Source organism: Strix aluco, chromosome 4, assembly GCF_031877795.1.
Source record: "Strix aluco isolate bStrAlu1 chromosome 4, bStrAlu1.hap1, whole genome shotgun sequence".
NCBI classification, from domain to species: domain Eukaryota; kingdom Metazoa; phylum Chordata; class Aves; order Strigiformes; family Strigidae; genus Strix; species Strix aluco.
The window spans coordinates 20,926,917-20,942,324 of NC_133934.1; the positions used below are offsets into that span (position 1 = coordinate 20,926,917).

Genomic DNA, 15,408 nt, shown 5'->3' on the forward strand with positions numbered 1-15,408 from the left:
CAAAAGAATACGTGTCTGTTTCTCACACCTTCCCTGATTGTCACCCGACTGCCACTCCATCAGGATCTTCTTCTCCTGTCTCCCTCACTTCATCACCTCCAAATTGTGCTCCCTGACAGTTATGAGTGGGGAATCAATCAGAGACTCTGCTCCTTTCAGCCGCAGGTACTGGAGGCCACGGGGAGCTGTGATCTGATTAAGGCATTGTTGAAAATAGCTTTTGCCTTTCATCTGAAACCACTATACTCAAACTAAATCAGTGGGAGCAGGTGAAAGGTGCACATACTACTACACAGGCTCTAAAGGTACCAGAGAACCTACAGCTACAAAAAAGGAATTTGCCTTTTGAAATGCATACAGAGCTGTGAAGTAGGCTGTCTCGCTATACAGTGCATAGCCAACAATATTCATATCCAGTATATTATTAAAATGTGATTTTTTTTTTTTACTTAAACAACAGTTTTTAAACTATGCCCCATAGTAAAGGCAGACTTTCGAACAGCATAAAATACTTCACAAATATTTTTTCCGCTCTCACTGTTCCACATAAATCCAAAAGCAGCTAAGTTTGTTCCTTCAGTTTCAACACGCAGGGCAGGTTTATAGAGGGTCTCATCCTGCATCCTTAAGTGAAGTAAAATTTTCATTTCATTGTTATGAATTAAATCCCATAATTTAATTTGGTGGGTATTTGCAAAAGGTCAGATCAATGTCAGTAGTTTCAGCACCATTCCAGGAACAGTGCTATTTTATTAACGTGGCAGGCAAAATATTGTTTCTATGGATTGTGCATAAATAGTGTTTAGAATTTTTTTTTTTTAATTTCCTGTCTGTGGACAAGATGGATGCAAAAAAAATAATAGCCAAAGTTGTGTGCTAAGTTGTATGGGTAAACTGTTTCAGGCAATAATTGAGTGCAGAACATGGATCTGGGTGCCTGGAACTCAAACTATATTTCCAATTTAAAATCATTCTGTAAAGAGATCAGATTTTCCTGATCAAAAGCCTTGAGAGGGGTTATATTTAATATCCACGTCTACATTCCACGCTGTGCTCAAATTTAATCTGTGTCTAATAACAAGTTTTTAAAATTATATTGATTCAGCTAGAAGATAGAATCATCTCCAACAGGATATTTTCACAAAACAAAATAAATTATATAACTTCACCTGTCAAGCTCCACAGAGCAAAGGGCATGACCTGAACACCCACACTCACCCATGCACTACACAGGAAAGAGACTGGACTCCTTGCTCAATAAAACACCAATAATTACATCATCCAAAGTGTTTTTTTTTCTATGTTGAGTGTGTTTATAAATCCATGTAGTTGGAGAAAATAGTTGTTCCAAAGTTTAGAAAAGCTATGTTTTCTGACAAAGTCTTTCAGCCTTTGCTTGCTGTGTCTGCTCTTTCTACCTTTCCACATCCAATGGCTTTTATTTCCATGTGGGCAGTACCATGCCAGGAGTGACTGTGAATATATTTGTGAAATGTATGCCTACTGTGGACATCATCCTACGTCTTCAGTCCTGCGTCTTTTGTAAAATCACCTCTTTGCCTTTATCCCAAGCATTTAATCCTGTGCTTCCCAGTGTGACAATTTCCACGTGAGCCTTTGGGGCTCATCTAAGGCCTTACCACTTGCACGTGTGGGTGCTTGCAGCTGCACAGAAGAAAGCCAGTTTTTTGTGCTTGTTCTATGGGGTTTATTTAAACCAAAAATACATTAAATTGTTAATTTAGGTTATTGCCTAAGTGAAAATGCATTCCATCCACAAAGTCACCAATATTATTTTCATTTAATTAAAAAAAGATTAAATTATTTTACTTGAAAGCATTATTTTCACATGGACAAGCCCATTCTCCCCACCCTAAAATTCTTCTTTTAATTGACACTGACACCAAAATGATCTCAACATGTATTAGCTCAGCTAAAATAATGTGAAAAAATACTACAAATGTAACTGAAATATTTTGATTATGAGGCATAGATATTGAAGTGAAAACTGCAATACATGTATTCATGTTTAAAGACAATCTATTAGTGTCTTGGAAATCTTAAGAGATATTCAGAACTGCGCCTGAAAACTGAGCAAAACTTGATGTAAAGGACACCAATTTTTACAGGAGAATTTATGATAAATAGAGCATCTTGTAAGGCTTTTCATAAAGTCCCTTATCTTCAAAGGGCCCTCTTCCTCCTTTGTACTTTTGAAGAGAGAAAGTGATATAAAGCTCAGACAGTGATAGCATCCATTTCCCATAAAATTCTCACTGCGTTTACTGTCAGCTGAAGTGTTTCATTACCTCAGAACTAAATCGTGTTCAGCTGATGCCACATTCACTTTCCAAGACCACATGATAGATACTTGAATTTCTGCAGGCCACTCACTGACTCTTCTGATGCAGCTCAGGGGGGTGCAGATGCATTCATGTGAGTGTAAGAACATTTGGAGAGTGAAGCTCCTGTTGTCTTCCCCTCCTCTTCATCACCAACCTCTCCCCGTATTGCAGGGGGCTTTTGCTTTGCACAGCAGGTGAAAGTGGCTAGAAAACCCATGCGGAAACGCTTGTTCATAAAGCAGTATATGATAGGGTTCACACAGGCAGATGTGTAGGACAACAGGTGGATAAAGGAGATAGGGGCCCCTGAGAGACGCTGGTCTGCCGATGTGGTGTCAAACGCACGCCAGGCATTGACACTGAAGATGGGAGTCCAGCAAAGGAAAAACATAATCACTATCACCATCAACATGCGGATGACGAGTTTCTTGGCCATTAAGTTGGCAGAAGAACTGCTGCTTCTCACCCTGTCTATTTTGCTATGGCTAGTAGCAGAGAGCTGTTGCAACGGCATTTTCCTTTTTCTTTTGGTTTTGTTGAGGTAGCATCCATCTCCATCCTCATATTTGGTGCTGCAGGTACTTATTTTTCTTTCTGTACATATAAATTAGTGCTTAAATAGTTGGCAAAATATCTTTGAATAGTGATTCAAAACAAAAAACAAAGAATGGTGTCTAAGTCTAAATAAATAACATAATTCATGGCTGAACAACTGCTGCAAAGAAAGCACTGGCCTACTTCCGAGTCAGTCAGAAGCTGACTGCTTCTGCTTCAGCTGCTCTGCGTCCGCTATCTCTCAATATTCTCATGTTTTAACTCTATACAAATTGATGCAAAAGATATAAGAATACCGTTTGCGCAAGTATTCACTGAAGACAGTTTTCAAAATTATATGTTTCTATCTTAATTTGACAATTTCTATTGTGGTGTTTATTGACAGAAATTGTCCTCATCCGTGGCCAGAAAAAAAAAATCTTGGTATTTCTAGAATAGGCAAATTAGAGATTTAATTTATCCTGCCCAGAGTATTTGCAAACAAGCCATAGGTGAGGAATTATTTGCTAGTGAATAATGGAAAAACTTCAATCAACAAATGCATCTGGCAGGTTCACTGGCCATAATAACCATTTTTGCAAATAGAAAATTTTGCTTTCAGTAGCTTCAAGATGACTGCTCATATCTTCAAGTCTAACTTAAAAAAACCTCCAAACCTAAATGTATTGTTACCTCGTGAAGATTTTCGTTGGCTGGCATCAAATTTTATTCCTCTGTAGAGTTCCAAAGAAATTAGGCCATATGCAACCATCATTATAATCCCAGGTATAAGAAAGAGTATGAGTAGCAGGAAAGTGTACCTAAAGAATCAAAAGAAAAACTGAGAACAGGGAACAGCACAAAACCAGAAAAAACTCCTTTTTCTCTAGGTGAGAACTGGGTGGGGATTTCAAGATTTTTCTGAAATTTTTTCATGCTAATATGAAGCATCATTTTGACAGCTCTGGAAAGTAGAAGGTTTCCACCTCATTTCCTCCTTCTTCCCCCAGAATAGTACAGCAGGAACAAGGCTATTGCGGCTCCAAAACATCCATCACCCAACCTCTGTAGGCTCAGAGGAGATGAGCACTCCCACAGTGGTTAGAGGGGGCAGAAGGTCTCTCTGCGCATGAGTGGGGCTCCCTGCTGTCACCAGATGAGCATCAGATGCCCTGTAGCTTTCAATGATGTAAAAATTGCCTTGCAGAAGCCAAATGAGCAGCTGCTGATTCTCAAAGGAGTCCCTGGTACAGGCAGTCATCACTTCAGTGAATTGGGACTTGCCAGGGGTTGTGGCACACACAGGCAGGGACAGAGCAGCCACAACCTGGGCTTTCATCCCTGGGGCCGTGCAGAGCACCTGGGGAGGGATCCCAGGGCCAGCAGCCCCTTTGCTAAAGGAAGCAGCTTTTACTTGGTTGCACATCTGTTACTCTCCTAGGGAGCTTCTGTAATGTGATTACAAGCTGGGGAAATAAGTCTGTTTAAATGCATTCACGAGTCTATGTCTCTTCTGCAACCCGGGACTTCGGTCCAAACTCACTAATGCACCTGGTTATCTGCAAAGACATCACAGAGAACAGAATTTCACCCTGCACTCCTCCTCCTCATCTGAACTCACACTGCCAAATACCTGAGACTACCTAAAGCATTAATACAAATTTACTGTTTGTGGATACACCACGCTGAAGTGGTGCATGCTTTAATTTTGTTCCCAGTTCCAACTGACCTTTAGTATCCAAAAAAATCTTACATCTTCTCAGGGACAGTTAAAGTGTTCAGTCGTAGTGCAAGGACACAATGTCTAAGTAATATTGCTGCTTGACAGTGCTACTATTTACTTACTCTGCCTGGACATGTAGGACTTGGAGCACTGTCTCTCCCCTCATCTCCCTGCCCTGTAAGTGACCAAAAGGATTCAGTTCTCAAGAAGGGCATTTGCAACCTCTCCAAGTTTTCATATTCTATTTCTCTGCTCCAGAGGACCTTCAGACCAACAAATTAACAGGCAAGGCAGCACACAGAGGGGCACTTGTACGTGTCTGCATTTCTCAAAGATTAATCAAGGATTTCTCTGAAAACATTAAAGTTTATATAAAATGAGTGAAACAGTATTCCTACTTGAAGAGTGACAGATGCGTTATTTACAGCAACAGTAGGGGCTTAGCATACCATAGTGTGAGTGAGAATCATTGCCATGTTGGGTATTATTCCTATGACAAGGGAAAAGTCACAGAAGTGTCAAAATGTAAGCAGCTTAAAAACATGGTGGTTTTTTGGTTTTTTTTTTTACTTCTTAAATAAGCATGATAGAAGTGTAAATGTTTGCTGAAGGTTAATACTTGATTTCCAATAGGCTTAATGCTACCATGAAATCCTGTTTTCCACCAGATAATTATGCATTTTCTAACAGTCAGTTATGTCTTACCAAGACTGCTGAATGACATCACTTGGCCAAAGGAGCCGACACATATTTGCTGTGGTGTTGTTATACTTGGTAAAAGGTACCAGTTTGCTGTAAATTGGGTATGGTGACATGATAGTAAAGGAAACACACCAGGTAGCAGCAATCACTTTCAAGGCATGAGATTTTGTCTGCCAGACCCTGGACTGCAGAGGTTTGCAAATGGCACTGTATCTCTCCAAAGATATGGCAACCAGGCTGAATGTAGATACACTCACAGAGACACCTGTATATATAAAGAATAAAGGTTTTAAAGGTTTATGTCATTTTCAAAGAGTCTTGTTAACTTTCTGTATACATATAGAAAATTAAAACCATAGGAAATTATTTATAAATATCATACTGATTAAGTCAGCGAAGAATGTGTGGGCAATGGGTCTGGGCCTCCAGACTGATATTCCTGCTCTGCTCTTCTCTAACTCCAGAAGTCCAAGAGAAACGATTCGTTGTGTCAAACCATGAAATTCTGATAACAGGGAAAGAAGACACTTTTCCTCCTAATTCTTCTCTTTGCTACTGTGGTTTATCCACTCCACTAATTGCACTGAAACTCAGACAAGCATTTGAAATCAGTGGGATTATGTTCTTAATTACACTTTTAACACAGAGGTTCATAGTCCCTCTTCTACTGCTTTAATTTTTTTAAGTGTCTTGCTTGACTGGTGATCCCATTTTCTCATTCAAGAGAATTAAATATGTTATCACTTTATTAATTAGATGCTAATAGAGTTACAAAGCAGGAGCAATGAAGTAATGAAGCAGAATCTTTGTCCTTCGAGTGCCCTTAATGTCTCCTGTTCATATATTATAAAATATAATGCAATGGTCTGTATTTCTGCCACTGAGGTGCCCCAGTTTATCACTGCAAGATTATAAATATATCTTCTTAAATTTGTCACAATTTTTTTTTTCAGTGAATGAGCTTTCCTTTAACAGTCTTTGTGAATGTTCTACTGTGGGTCAAAATATAAAATGTCAGTATCTTCACAGTTTGCTTTACTCAAATTATCTGTAGTTTAAACTAAGTCTTCCTACATCTAAAAATGAAAAATTGAGCATAGGTGATGCAATGGATGTCAGTGTCTGTTTGTCAGCTGAAGCTTCTGTTGACCTGAACTGCTAAGGGGAAATATCCACATTCTGACTCATAAAATAAAACACCTTCATAATGAAAAACTTCATGTTCAAAAATATTTCACTGGATTTTTTTTTTTATAAAGTAATTTACACAGTGTGGAATAAGAGAAAGATGACAACACTTCAGTAATATTTTATGGTATTTATGGCAGCAATTCATTATAATTGTTTAAACATGGCCTTTAGTTTTATTGGTTTTATCTACAAAAATATGTTGATTTCCCATTCGCACACTTGAGGTGTGTACTTTCACATTACATCAAAGTTCTCAAGGGCACGGGTTGAAAGGGGAGCTAAGGTTTCTGTAATTAACCAAGGGTCTCCCAAGGTAGTAAAAACTTTACATAATGTTAGCTTTTTTTTTCCCCCAAAAGAAACAAGCAAACAGACAGGAATTATTGAATGTGAGACAAAAATCACTTACACTGACATAATCCAGGCATTTTTAAACTCCTGGCTTCACAGCCAAAAGGAGTACAGCAAGGCATATAAAAGTGATGCTTCTCAAAATCAGCCTTCAAAAGCTGTATCTGTATTTTGTGGTCTCCTGGTGAGCTCTGATCACACCTGGTCTGTTCTCAAAAAGTGCTTGCTCTAACTTCCAGCTCTGCAAATGACACCTACTTTGGCCTATTTTTTTTCATGTATCACTGCTACCAAAAATCTGTGGGCAGAATCTGCCCTTAGTGAGGACTGCACAACCCTGCTATTTCTGATGGGTGATCTGAACGCTGCTAATAACTCTGTCAGTGACAGGTAAGCAAGCGCATGTGACAGGCTCCTCATTAAAGTTTGATCATGCAATGTACTTCTCACTTAATGTGATCCAGCAAAACACTTCTGTATGTCGTTAAAATTAAGTGGATGCCTCTGTGTTTTGCTGGATAAGACTGAGGAAACCAGAACCATGAAGATTTGCATCACAAAGTTGTTTCTCTGTGATTTTTGGTGACTCTTGAATGGCAGATGGAAACAGTCAGTTTTTTACTAGTCCTTAATGTTCTTCTCACCTATCTCATTAGTCAGTCTTCAAAATAAGTATAAGCTTCCAAGACTTACCCATGAAATAAGTGGCAGTTTTGCAAACAGCACTACCAAAAATAAAATCTTTCAGCAGGTTGGGAATGAGGGTGAATGGCATGCAGAAAAGGCAGAGCATCAGGTCGCTGACTGATAGTGACAGCAGAAATGTGTTTGTAACTGTTCTCATCCGCTTGTTTCTTATCAGCACTGTAATTACCAGCATGTTCCCCAAAACGCTGAGCAGAAATATCAAACAATACAGCAGAATCCGAATTACCTGATGCAAATCTGAAAATTGTCACAAGGAAAAGTCAGTTATGCAGTATAGAGCTCATAGACTAGTATTATATGTTTCATCTTTTATTCAAAAGGTAAAAGCCTTTCTCTATTCAGTTATAATAAGGTTTATGTCTTTACACCAATGCAAAATCAGTGGAAGTGCTGAAATGCTTAGACTTATTCTGATCTACCTGAATTGCATAACGTTACAATACAATACAATGCACATCTGGAGAGCCAAATACAACTTCTTAAAAGCACGTTCTGCTCACACTACTTCATGTGCACCACTCACTCATCATGGGAGTTCCTCCTTTATGCAGAAGTAAGAAACAATACAGCAGTCAAAAATATTTTAAAATATGGATATTTTTTTCAGCCTCAGAGTGCTATAATTTCATATTTAATCACTTTCATACACAGTATCAGATCAGATAACTTCATTATTATTGAATTGCTCAAAGAGTAAAAATCATGTTTCTCCAAGTCCTTAGCAGCTGTTCACATTTTGTGCCCAATAGTGGTACTGTTTTAGCTTTCCATTATAGCCAAATTTTGTTCTAGTTGAATTTTTAACTTGGAAAAACAACGCATACTAAATTATTTCCTGCCTGTTTCTCATCCTTACTTATCAGCAAGCAGTTGATTTTGCACTCCCTCACAGAAAAAGCCTTGTGTAGCTGTTTCTTTCCATAGTATCTCTACTTTCAGATAGAACTAAAACTGTCTGAAAAAAATCTATTTTTCTATACATACCTTTAGAAGGATAAGGTGGATCAGACACACAGAAAAAAGTATCATTTTCCAAGATTATATCGCACAGGAAAGCAGTAATATTGGTACCATTCCCGAGGAAGCTAGCATCAACTATTTCCATTCTTCAGTATCCAAAGGTTAGCTTTGATGAAGAAGAGGGCAGGTTTGTAACTATCTGCCCATTCTTTCAGTAAACAAACACATTTCTGAATGAAATGTTCAGGAGAAATACAAGAGAGGCAGTTGTGCAAGGAAGCTCTTCTAACTCTCTGTCAGGAGCACCCGGCACACAGAGTTCTGTTCAGGCTGAAGAAGATTTATTTCAGGGGCACACAAGGCAGTTCAGAAAAGCAAAGCATGCGTGCACAAACACGCTCACACATATGCACGCACATCCACACACACACACACACACACATCGCCTTCAGCAATTTTTTAGATCCACCCTCTTCTGTTACTGGACTACTGTTGGGATTATAAACAGGCTAGAAACAGATTTCAGTGTTAACCCCTTGCAAGATTGCTTCTACTCACATCTCTGCAATATTTCTCAGAGGGAGTCTGTTACGCCATGGCCAATAAATCACAGCCACTGAGTGATGAGAGTGATAAATCCTTCTCTCAACCAACAACATTTAAAATGGTAAGACTAGTTGAATAAAAGGGCAGAAAAGAGAAAAGCATAGTGAAGATTTTGCATGACTTACATGAAAATGATGCCTATCTTCGTATTTTTCAGAGCAGACTGAAGACTGGGTATGCTTAGAAAAACAAGAGCTGTTACATTTATCTCATTTGGTGAAGTGCTAACTTCATACAAAAGCACTGTATGTGCCTAATTCAAACCCCAGCAAGTCAGTAGAAAGACTCACTAATTTCAGTGTTCTGGATCAAACCTTATGAAAGTATGATATTAGAATTATCAGTTAATATAAACAGAAGCCTACATATTTTCTCAGTGCATGGACTTGTGTATGACTTGAATATAAACTTGATGAACTGATAAACTGTGGCACATTAGTTACGCATTAGTGTAAAACACAACAATCTTGATTGTTTAAAAGAAACCCTTTCTTCTGAGTTCTGCCTTTTGAATACATAAACACCATTCTCTCTGGTGTTTTTACAAAAGTCATGGGCTTTTAACTTCCAGTACACAGCTTGTTTATGGCCAAAAATGTAAACTAATATTATAAATGAGTCCCTGCTGTAACTCAAGGGAAAACAAATTTCACATTTAAAATCTCTTTTAAGATAGAGGTAGAGCAGTAACAGGTTCCTAATAACAAGTCTGGAGCCCTTAAAGTGGATATACACAGACTGGAAGGCCTGGATTTCTTTACCAATCTCGCCCACTTCACTTTATAGTGCCATTAATGGGAGTAGGTACATAGGAGAGTGGATTGAAAAGTTACATCTAAAATTCTAATTTCTAAATTATCTTTTCTTTAACAGATTAATTATATTTTTTCCATTTCTTTTACAGGTTTTTGCAGTTTTTAAAATCTGAGATAAAACAACTCAAAATGGTAAGCGGTGTATACAATGTGTAACTCTCAGCTGAAAAAAATATTCAGTCCAGCAGGACTCAATTCCAGTTTCAAAGCTGTAACATACTGGTAGGAAATTAATCCAGAATGACATGTTCTCATTTATTTTTCCACTCATGAATCTCAAAATGGGAGAAAATCATATTGAAGAAACAAAAGTTAAAATATGCTTCATTTCTGCAATGATTGAGCATTAAGATCGAACATTAGGTACCAATGTCTCTGAAACTAAATTTTCTCTTAGCTGCTTAACTGAGCTTTAAATTTTTAATATGTTTTCTATGCTTAAACTGATGGGTGTTCCTAATCAACCACTCTATTAAATGACAAGCGTCGCCCATTTAATTAAATCGAGAATTTTTTTGTTGTTTTAGTTATGAATTTATTTGTAATTATTTCAGTATTTCCTCAACTTTTTCTCTGACAATTTAAAATTACTGTAATGTCCCAAACAGCTGAAATGGTAGCCAAGACAGGTGCTGATTTAGTAGTAGTAATGCACAGGAAAAGTAATGGATACTTTTTGGAAAGGACTACTGAACGTGGGTTGTTTTTTGCTCTTCTTCATAGATAACAGAAAGATGCAGAGTAGTCTAAGCTGCCCAAACTTTTGGTTAACAACTTCTCTTTCCTTTGTAAATTACTTTCCGTAGAAGAAAAATCAAGGGCAAACCAACTCAGACCAAACTTTGTAGCCTATGTCTGCCTTTCTAAGGTGTCCTTTACACTTGAGATACTGATCCTGCTTTCCATGTCCATAACGTGACTTACTTCAATGAAGTCTAAATTTTAGACTATTTTCTTTTGTCATAAAGTAGCATTCAATCTAAATGATTTTGAGCTTTAAGAAATGGTTGTGTATCAAAAGATATTATTCTTGATGTGGAAGAGATCTTTCTGGATTCCTGCCACCTTCTATTAGATCTGCATTAGAGAAATGATTTGATATGTTTTCAGCTACAGTTGTGTTGAATGGCTGATATTAGCAGTATTTTTATTTACTGTATTATTTATTTACCATAGATATGTTCCTATTTGGGGTTGGATTCTCTCTCAATTACTTTTTAGTTTACATTTTTTATACTGTACTTTTGGGGTGAGGGGTTAATTGATGGTGTTCTGATGAGTTACAGCTTGGTTATTCCTGTACCTTGAGGAAGCATCATTGCACTAAAGAGAAAGATTAATTTTTATTTATGTTGTCAAATATAGACTGAGACTGTGCACTTGTCATCACCTGTTGGGCTTCCAGACTTTCTAAACTGGATTGCATAGAGTCTTCCATGAAGTCTTCAGGACCTGGTTAAAACCAAGAGTAGAAACATAGTGAATGGAGATCTGGGGGAGACATAGTGATCAGGAGGGAAGACAAGATTAGGGGGATCATTGCAATCAAAAGAGATTACACTGGGGCTATTGCCTCTCACTGTATCGTGACAGTGAATTATCATTCTGAAGTTCACTTCTCTGTACTTGTCATGATTTTGTCATAGCTGAAGAACATCAGGTTGATTATTCATTCCTTGTAAACAAGTGGTTTTGTACTGTCCATGAGCATTGTGGCCCAGGTCTAAAATCTTTTCTGGTTATTCTACAGTCTTTCACAGATGCCAACAAGATGAACCAAGGATTTAAATAATGGCATATTGAGTTTTTGTGTTGTTTTTTCCTCTGTTCCTTTCCTAATAATTCCTGTAATCCTATTTGCCTTTTTTATGACTACTGGGAATTGAACTGATGTTTTCATGGAAGAACCTACCGCAAATTCAGTAGTCTCTTTCCTGCATAGTAATATCTAGTTTAGAGCTCTGTACATGAACAGTATACTGGTCATGAAAGATCATAATTGTTTTCTGCTTTGCAGTGATTTTTATTCTCCCATTTTATCAGAAAGAGCTTTCTGCAATTCTTCAAAGTCAGTTTTTGCTTCTCCTTTCCTTGCATGACTTAGCGAGCAGAAAAGTCTTTTACCTCACCCTTCTTCCCATTTTCTGGAGCATTTGTGAAAGAGATGAACTGTAGAAAAGCTTCCTGTGAGGCTCTATTCATAATTGTCTTTTACTCCTGCTTTTCATTCCTACTTTTTATTTTCAATCTTCTAATTGTGCTGTTCCCTGTTTCACTCCAGACCAATGGTCTACTTGTCCATGATGCTGAATTGCTCCCAAGCTCCTGCTTCCATGATTCTCCTTCTGACAAGCAAATCCATGCCAACTTTGCTCCCTCGGCCCAGATGATAAGTCTTCCATGACTATCTGTGAACATTGATTGCCATGTGTTAAATCATCCCAGGCTTTAGGAAGCTCCACCTAGAAAAGCAATGAAGAAACAAAACAAGTGATACAGCAGCTCAGTGATGTGGGTTGTGCACACAGCATGAGGGAACAATGTTTTAAGTTAAAGAAAGAAAACATGAAGCCTGAAGTATGCATGCAAGTCGTTGAAAAACTCAGCATGTAGTCTACTGAGTTAAGACCTTTACTGGCATTGCCATCACTGAATCACTCATGGCTCACTGGCTCTGTGTCCACATGATGTTCATGGATGCCAGGAAGTTGGCTTCCAAGTAATTGCCCCTGATTGACAGCCTAAGGAGAGAGTGCCTTTTTGACGTTTTTTATTTTTTTCTGGGGAGAGAAGGAAATCAGACCTTTCCACTCCACTTTCGCAAAGATAGCGCAGAGCCATGTTTGCATTGCAGCTCACTTTTTCTGGACGTGCAAATTCAGATGATATATGTCAAGCTTATTGTCCTGAATTACATGCGAGCAGGTGGCTTCATCCCTCGCCATTCACGTCTTCCCAATGGAAGCCCACTGGTGGTGGCAGTGTCAGTGTTAGGCTGTGCAGAAAAAAGCTTGCCATGCCCATGCCACATGAAAAAGGCTGAACTGTCAGAGAGGAGTGGGCTCTTGTGGAGGACTTGCCATAATGTTCTTCACCGATGCAGCTGGTCATCAGTGGTACATACTACTGCATGGTCTCACTAACCCCCTTGCTCTCAGGGGGTGAGAGGCTGGCCAGGGCTGCAGGTCAGTACAACAATATAAAGCCAGTGCATGTCTCTCACATTGGTCTCAACTGTATGTGGGAAGGTATGAAGGACCAGCTTCCTCAGAACTGTAGGAGCCCCTCACCTAGCCCCATCCCAAGGGATGGGCCCACTACAGTGTCAAGACATGCTTCCTAAGCACACGCAAGAGGGCTGAAGCCAATGAGGCCAGCAGCCATTGCTGGAGGCTTCATGTAGTCAGCAGAAATGCAAAATGGGCCAAACTGCCTTGGATGCAGCCTGCTTTGTGAAGCCTCTCAGCATAGTCATGTACTGTGCAAATGAGTGGAGAGCATGGTGCTGGGAGGCACCATGTGGAGCATAGACATGAAGGGTTGAGGAATAAGTACTGAGCTGTGATTGACTACAGAAAGTACTAACTTCAACCAAAAGCAAGCACGGAACGAGTGAGGGAATGCTATCTCATGCAAATCCCAACAACTATGTAGTTACTGTTTAAAACAAACTGGATCATCTTGTTCACATACTCAGATCTCTAAATCTGCAAGGTGTATCTTTCCTCTACAAAATTTGTGCAGAACATGTGTCCAGAGATTTTTATCTGTTATTACCATCCCTACCAGTTTTCCTTTGTGGGTGCCAGGCTTACAGACTGTCTTGTAATTCCAAGGGTTTAGTTACCCTGGAGCCCTTTCTAAACATTGGCATCACATTTGCACCATTTTTTTTTCTCTGACAGCAACACAGTTCTAAGCAATAGATTACACATCACGTTTAATAATTTTACTATTTCCTTTAGAAGTTCTGGATGAATACCATCTGGTCCTGGGCTGAGCTGGATTCAGTGTATGCTGGTTAAATTGCCAGACTAAATGAGTAAGAATTTGCTATGAACCCTTGACTCCCTTTCTGGAGTGGATTTCTGCATGAAACGTATTAAGATCAAAGACTTTTGTTTTTCTAGGCATTTTTTTGGCATAGATTTACTCAAATGTACAGCCAATAATCTTCATGTTTGGATAGTTCTGAGGTGCCTTTTTAACATCATTTCTCTCCCCTGCATTTAGCTAATTGCATGATAGATCACTCTCCATGCAGATCAGTATCATCTCATTGTCTCCCTGCAAGCTTTAAGAGAAAGAAAAAAAGGATGCCGTTTTAATGAAATGCTTGCTAATCACAGATGTAATTTTATTGTTTAGGAGAAACAAAAACCTCAATGTCTGTCCCACTTGAACTTAATCATGCATTATTTGGGATGTTGAAAGTTTTAGGCAAGAATTGCCTTTGAGTTGGCTGCTTTATTAACAACACTTGTTTATTAATAAAATTGGCCTTTGTAATTAAGAAATAATTTAGGTACCATAGTGTACCTGTGTAGATAGTTTAGAGAAAAGTATATACAAATATTTTTTCCCTGTATTTGAAGAAGAGGAGGCCTGCTAATCTATGATAACAAAAGAATCTGCTGTTTTAGGGCTTTTTTTTAAATTTTAGTCTTAATTCTTTTTTTTTCCCTGTAAAGTCAAATACTGAACACACTGGCTTTGCAGCCAAAACAGTTGCTGTGTTCTGTCATTTCATGCTATGTGTATAATGCTTTTCTCATCCAAAACCGAACTACATCAATTTACAGTTGCCTCATTCTTTTTCCTGAAGAATAAGCGTCTGTTCTGTTTTTTCATTAACTCGACAAATATCTTTACTTAAATTTAAATAGAAACTCCACTTGTAAAATTATGAATTTGGAAAAGCTTATCTTTATCTTGTGTCAAACCTACAAATAATTTTGGGTTTGTTACCAGGTCTTTTTTGTCCTGGCAAATGAAATAAAATAAATGGATTAGAAGAAATATATATGGAAAGTCATGATCTACTTTTGTTTTCACTTGCCAGGGTTACGCTGGCATTAGGCCACTGATTCAGTGGAGTTACTCACACAGATAAATACAAACTGCAGGGAGATCTGGATTAGGCCACACTTTTAGAGAACACATAAAATTCTCAGGAACACGTTTATTATAAGCTTTTTCAAGGTGATCTAAGCTTGAGTCCTATCAGTGTCTCACAGTAACTGCAGTTAAGACCAGTTTATATCATACTCATCTGAACTCAATAACATAAGGATGAAATTTACTTCAGAGCACCTTGTACCGTCAATGATTTCTGAAACAGCATTCACCAACCATAGAGGAGATCAAAGGCAAACAAGGTGCTCTTGCTGCCCCTGCAGTGCATCTCCAGTGGTCATGTATGACAGTGCTGTGGCATGTAGCTTAATAAATGTCTAGAACACTCCACAGGCCT

The 15,408-nt window shown here is 38.4% G+C and overlaps 1 protein-coding gene across 1 annotated transcript; it reads right to left on the reverse strand.

The window, feature by feature from the left end:
* Positions 1-2,412: 2,412 nt before the first annotated feature.
* On the reverse strand, positions 2,413-8,659 carry CCKAR (cholecystokinin A receptor). The gene is made up of 5 exons (XM_074821375.1): positions 8,539-8,659; positions 7,540-7,791; positions 5,308-5,569; positions 3,573-3,700; positions 2,413-2,939 (listed from the first exon to the last, which is right to left on the reverse strand). The coding sequence occupies exons 1-5, from the start codon at positions 8,657-8,659 to the stop codon at positions 2,413-2,415; spliced, it is 1,290 nt and encodes a 429-aa protein (XP_074677476.1).
* Positions 8,660-15,408: the final 6,749 nt, after the last annotated feature.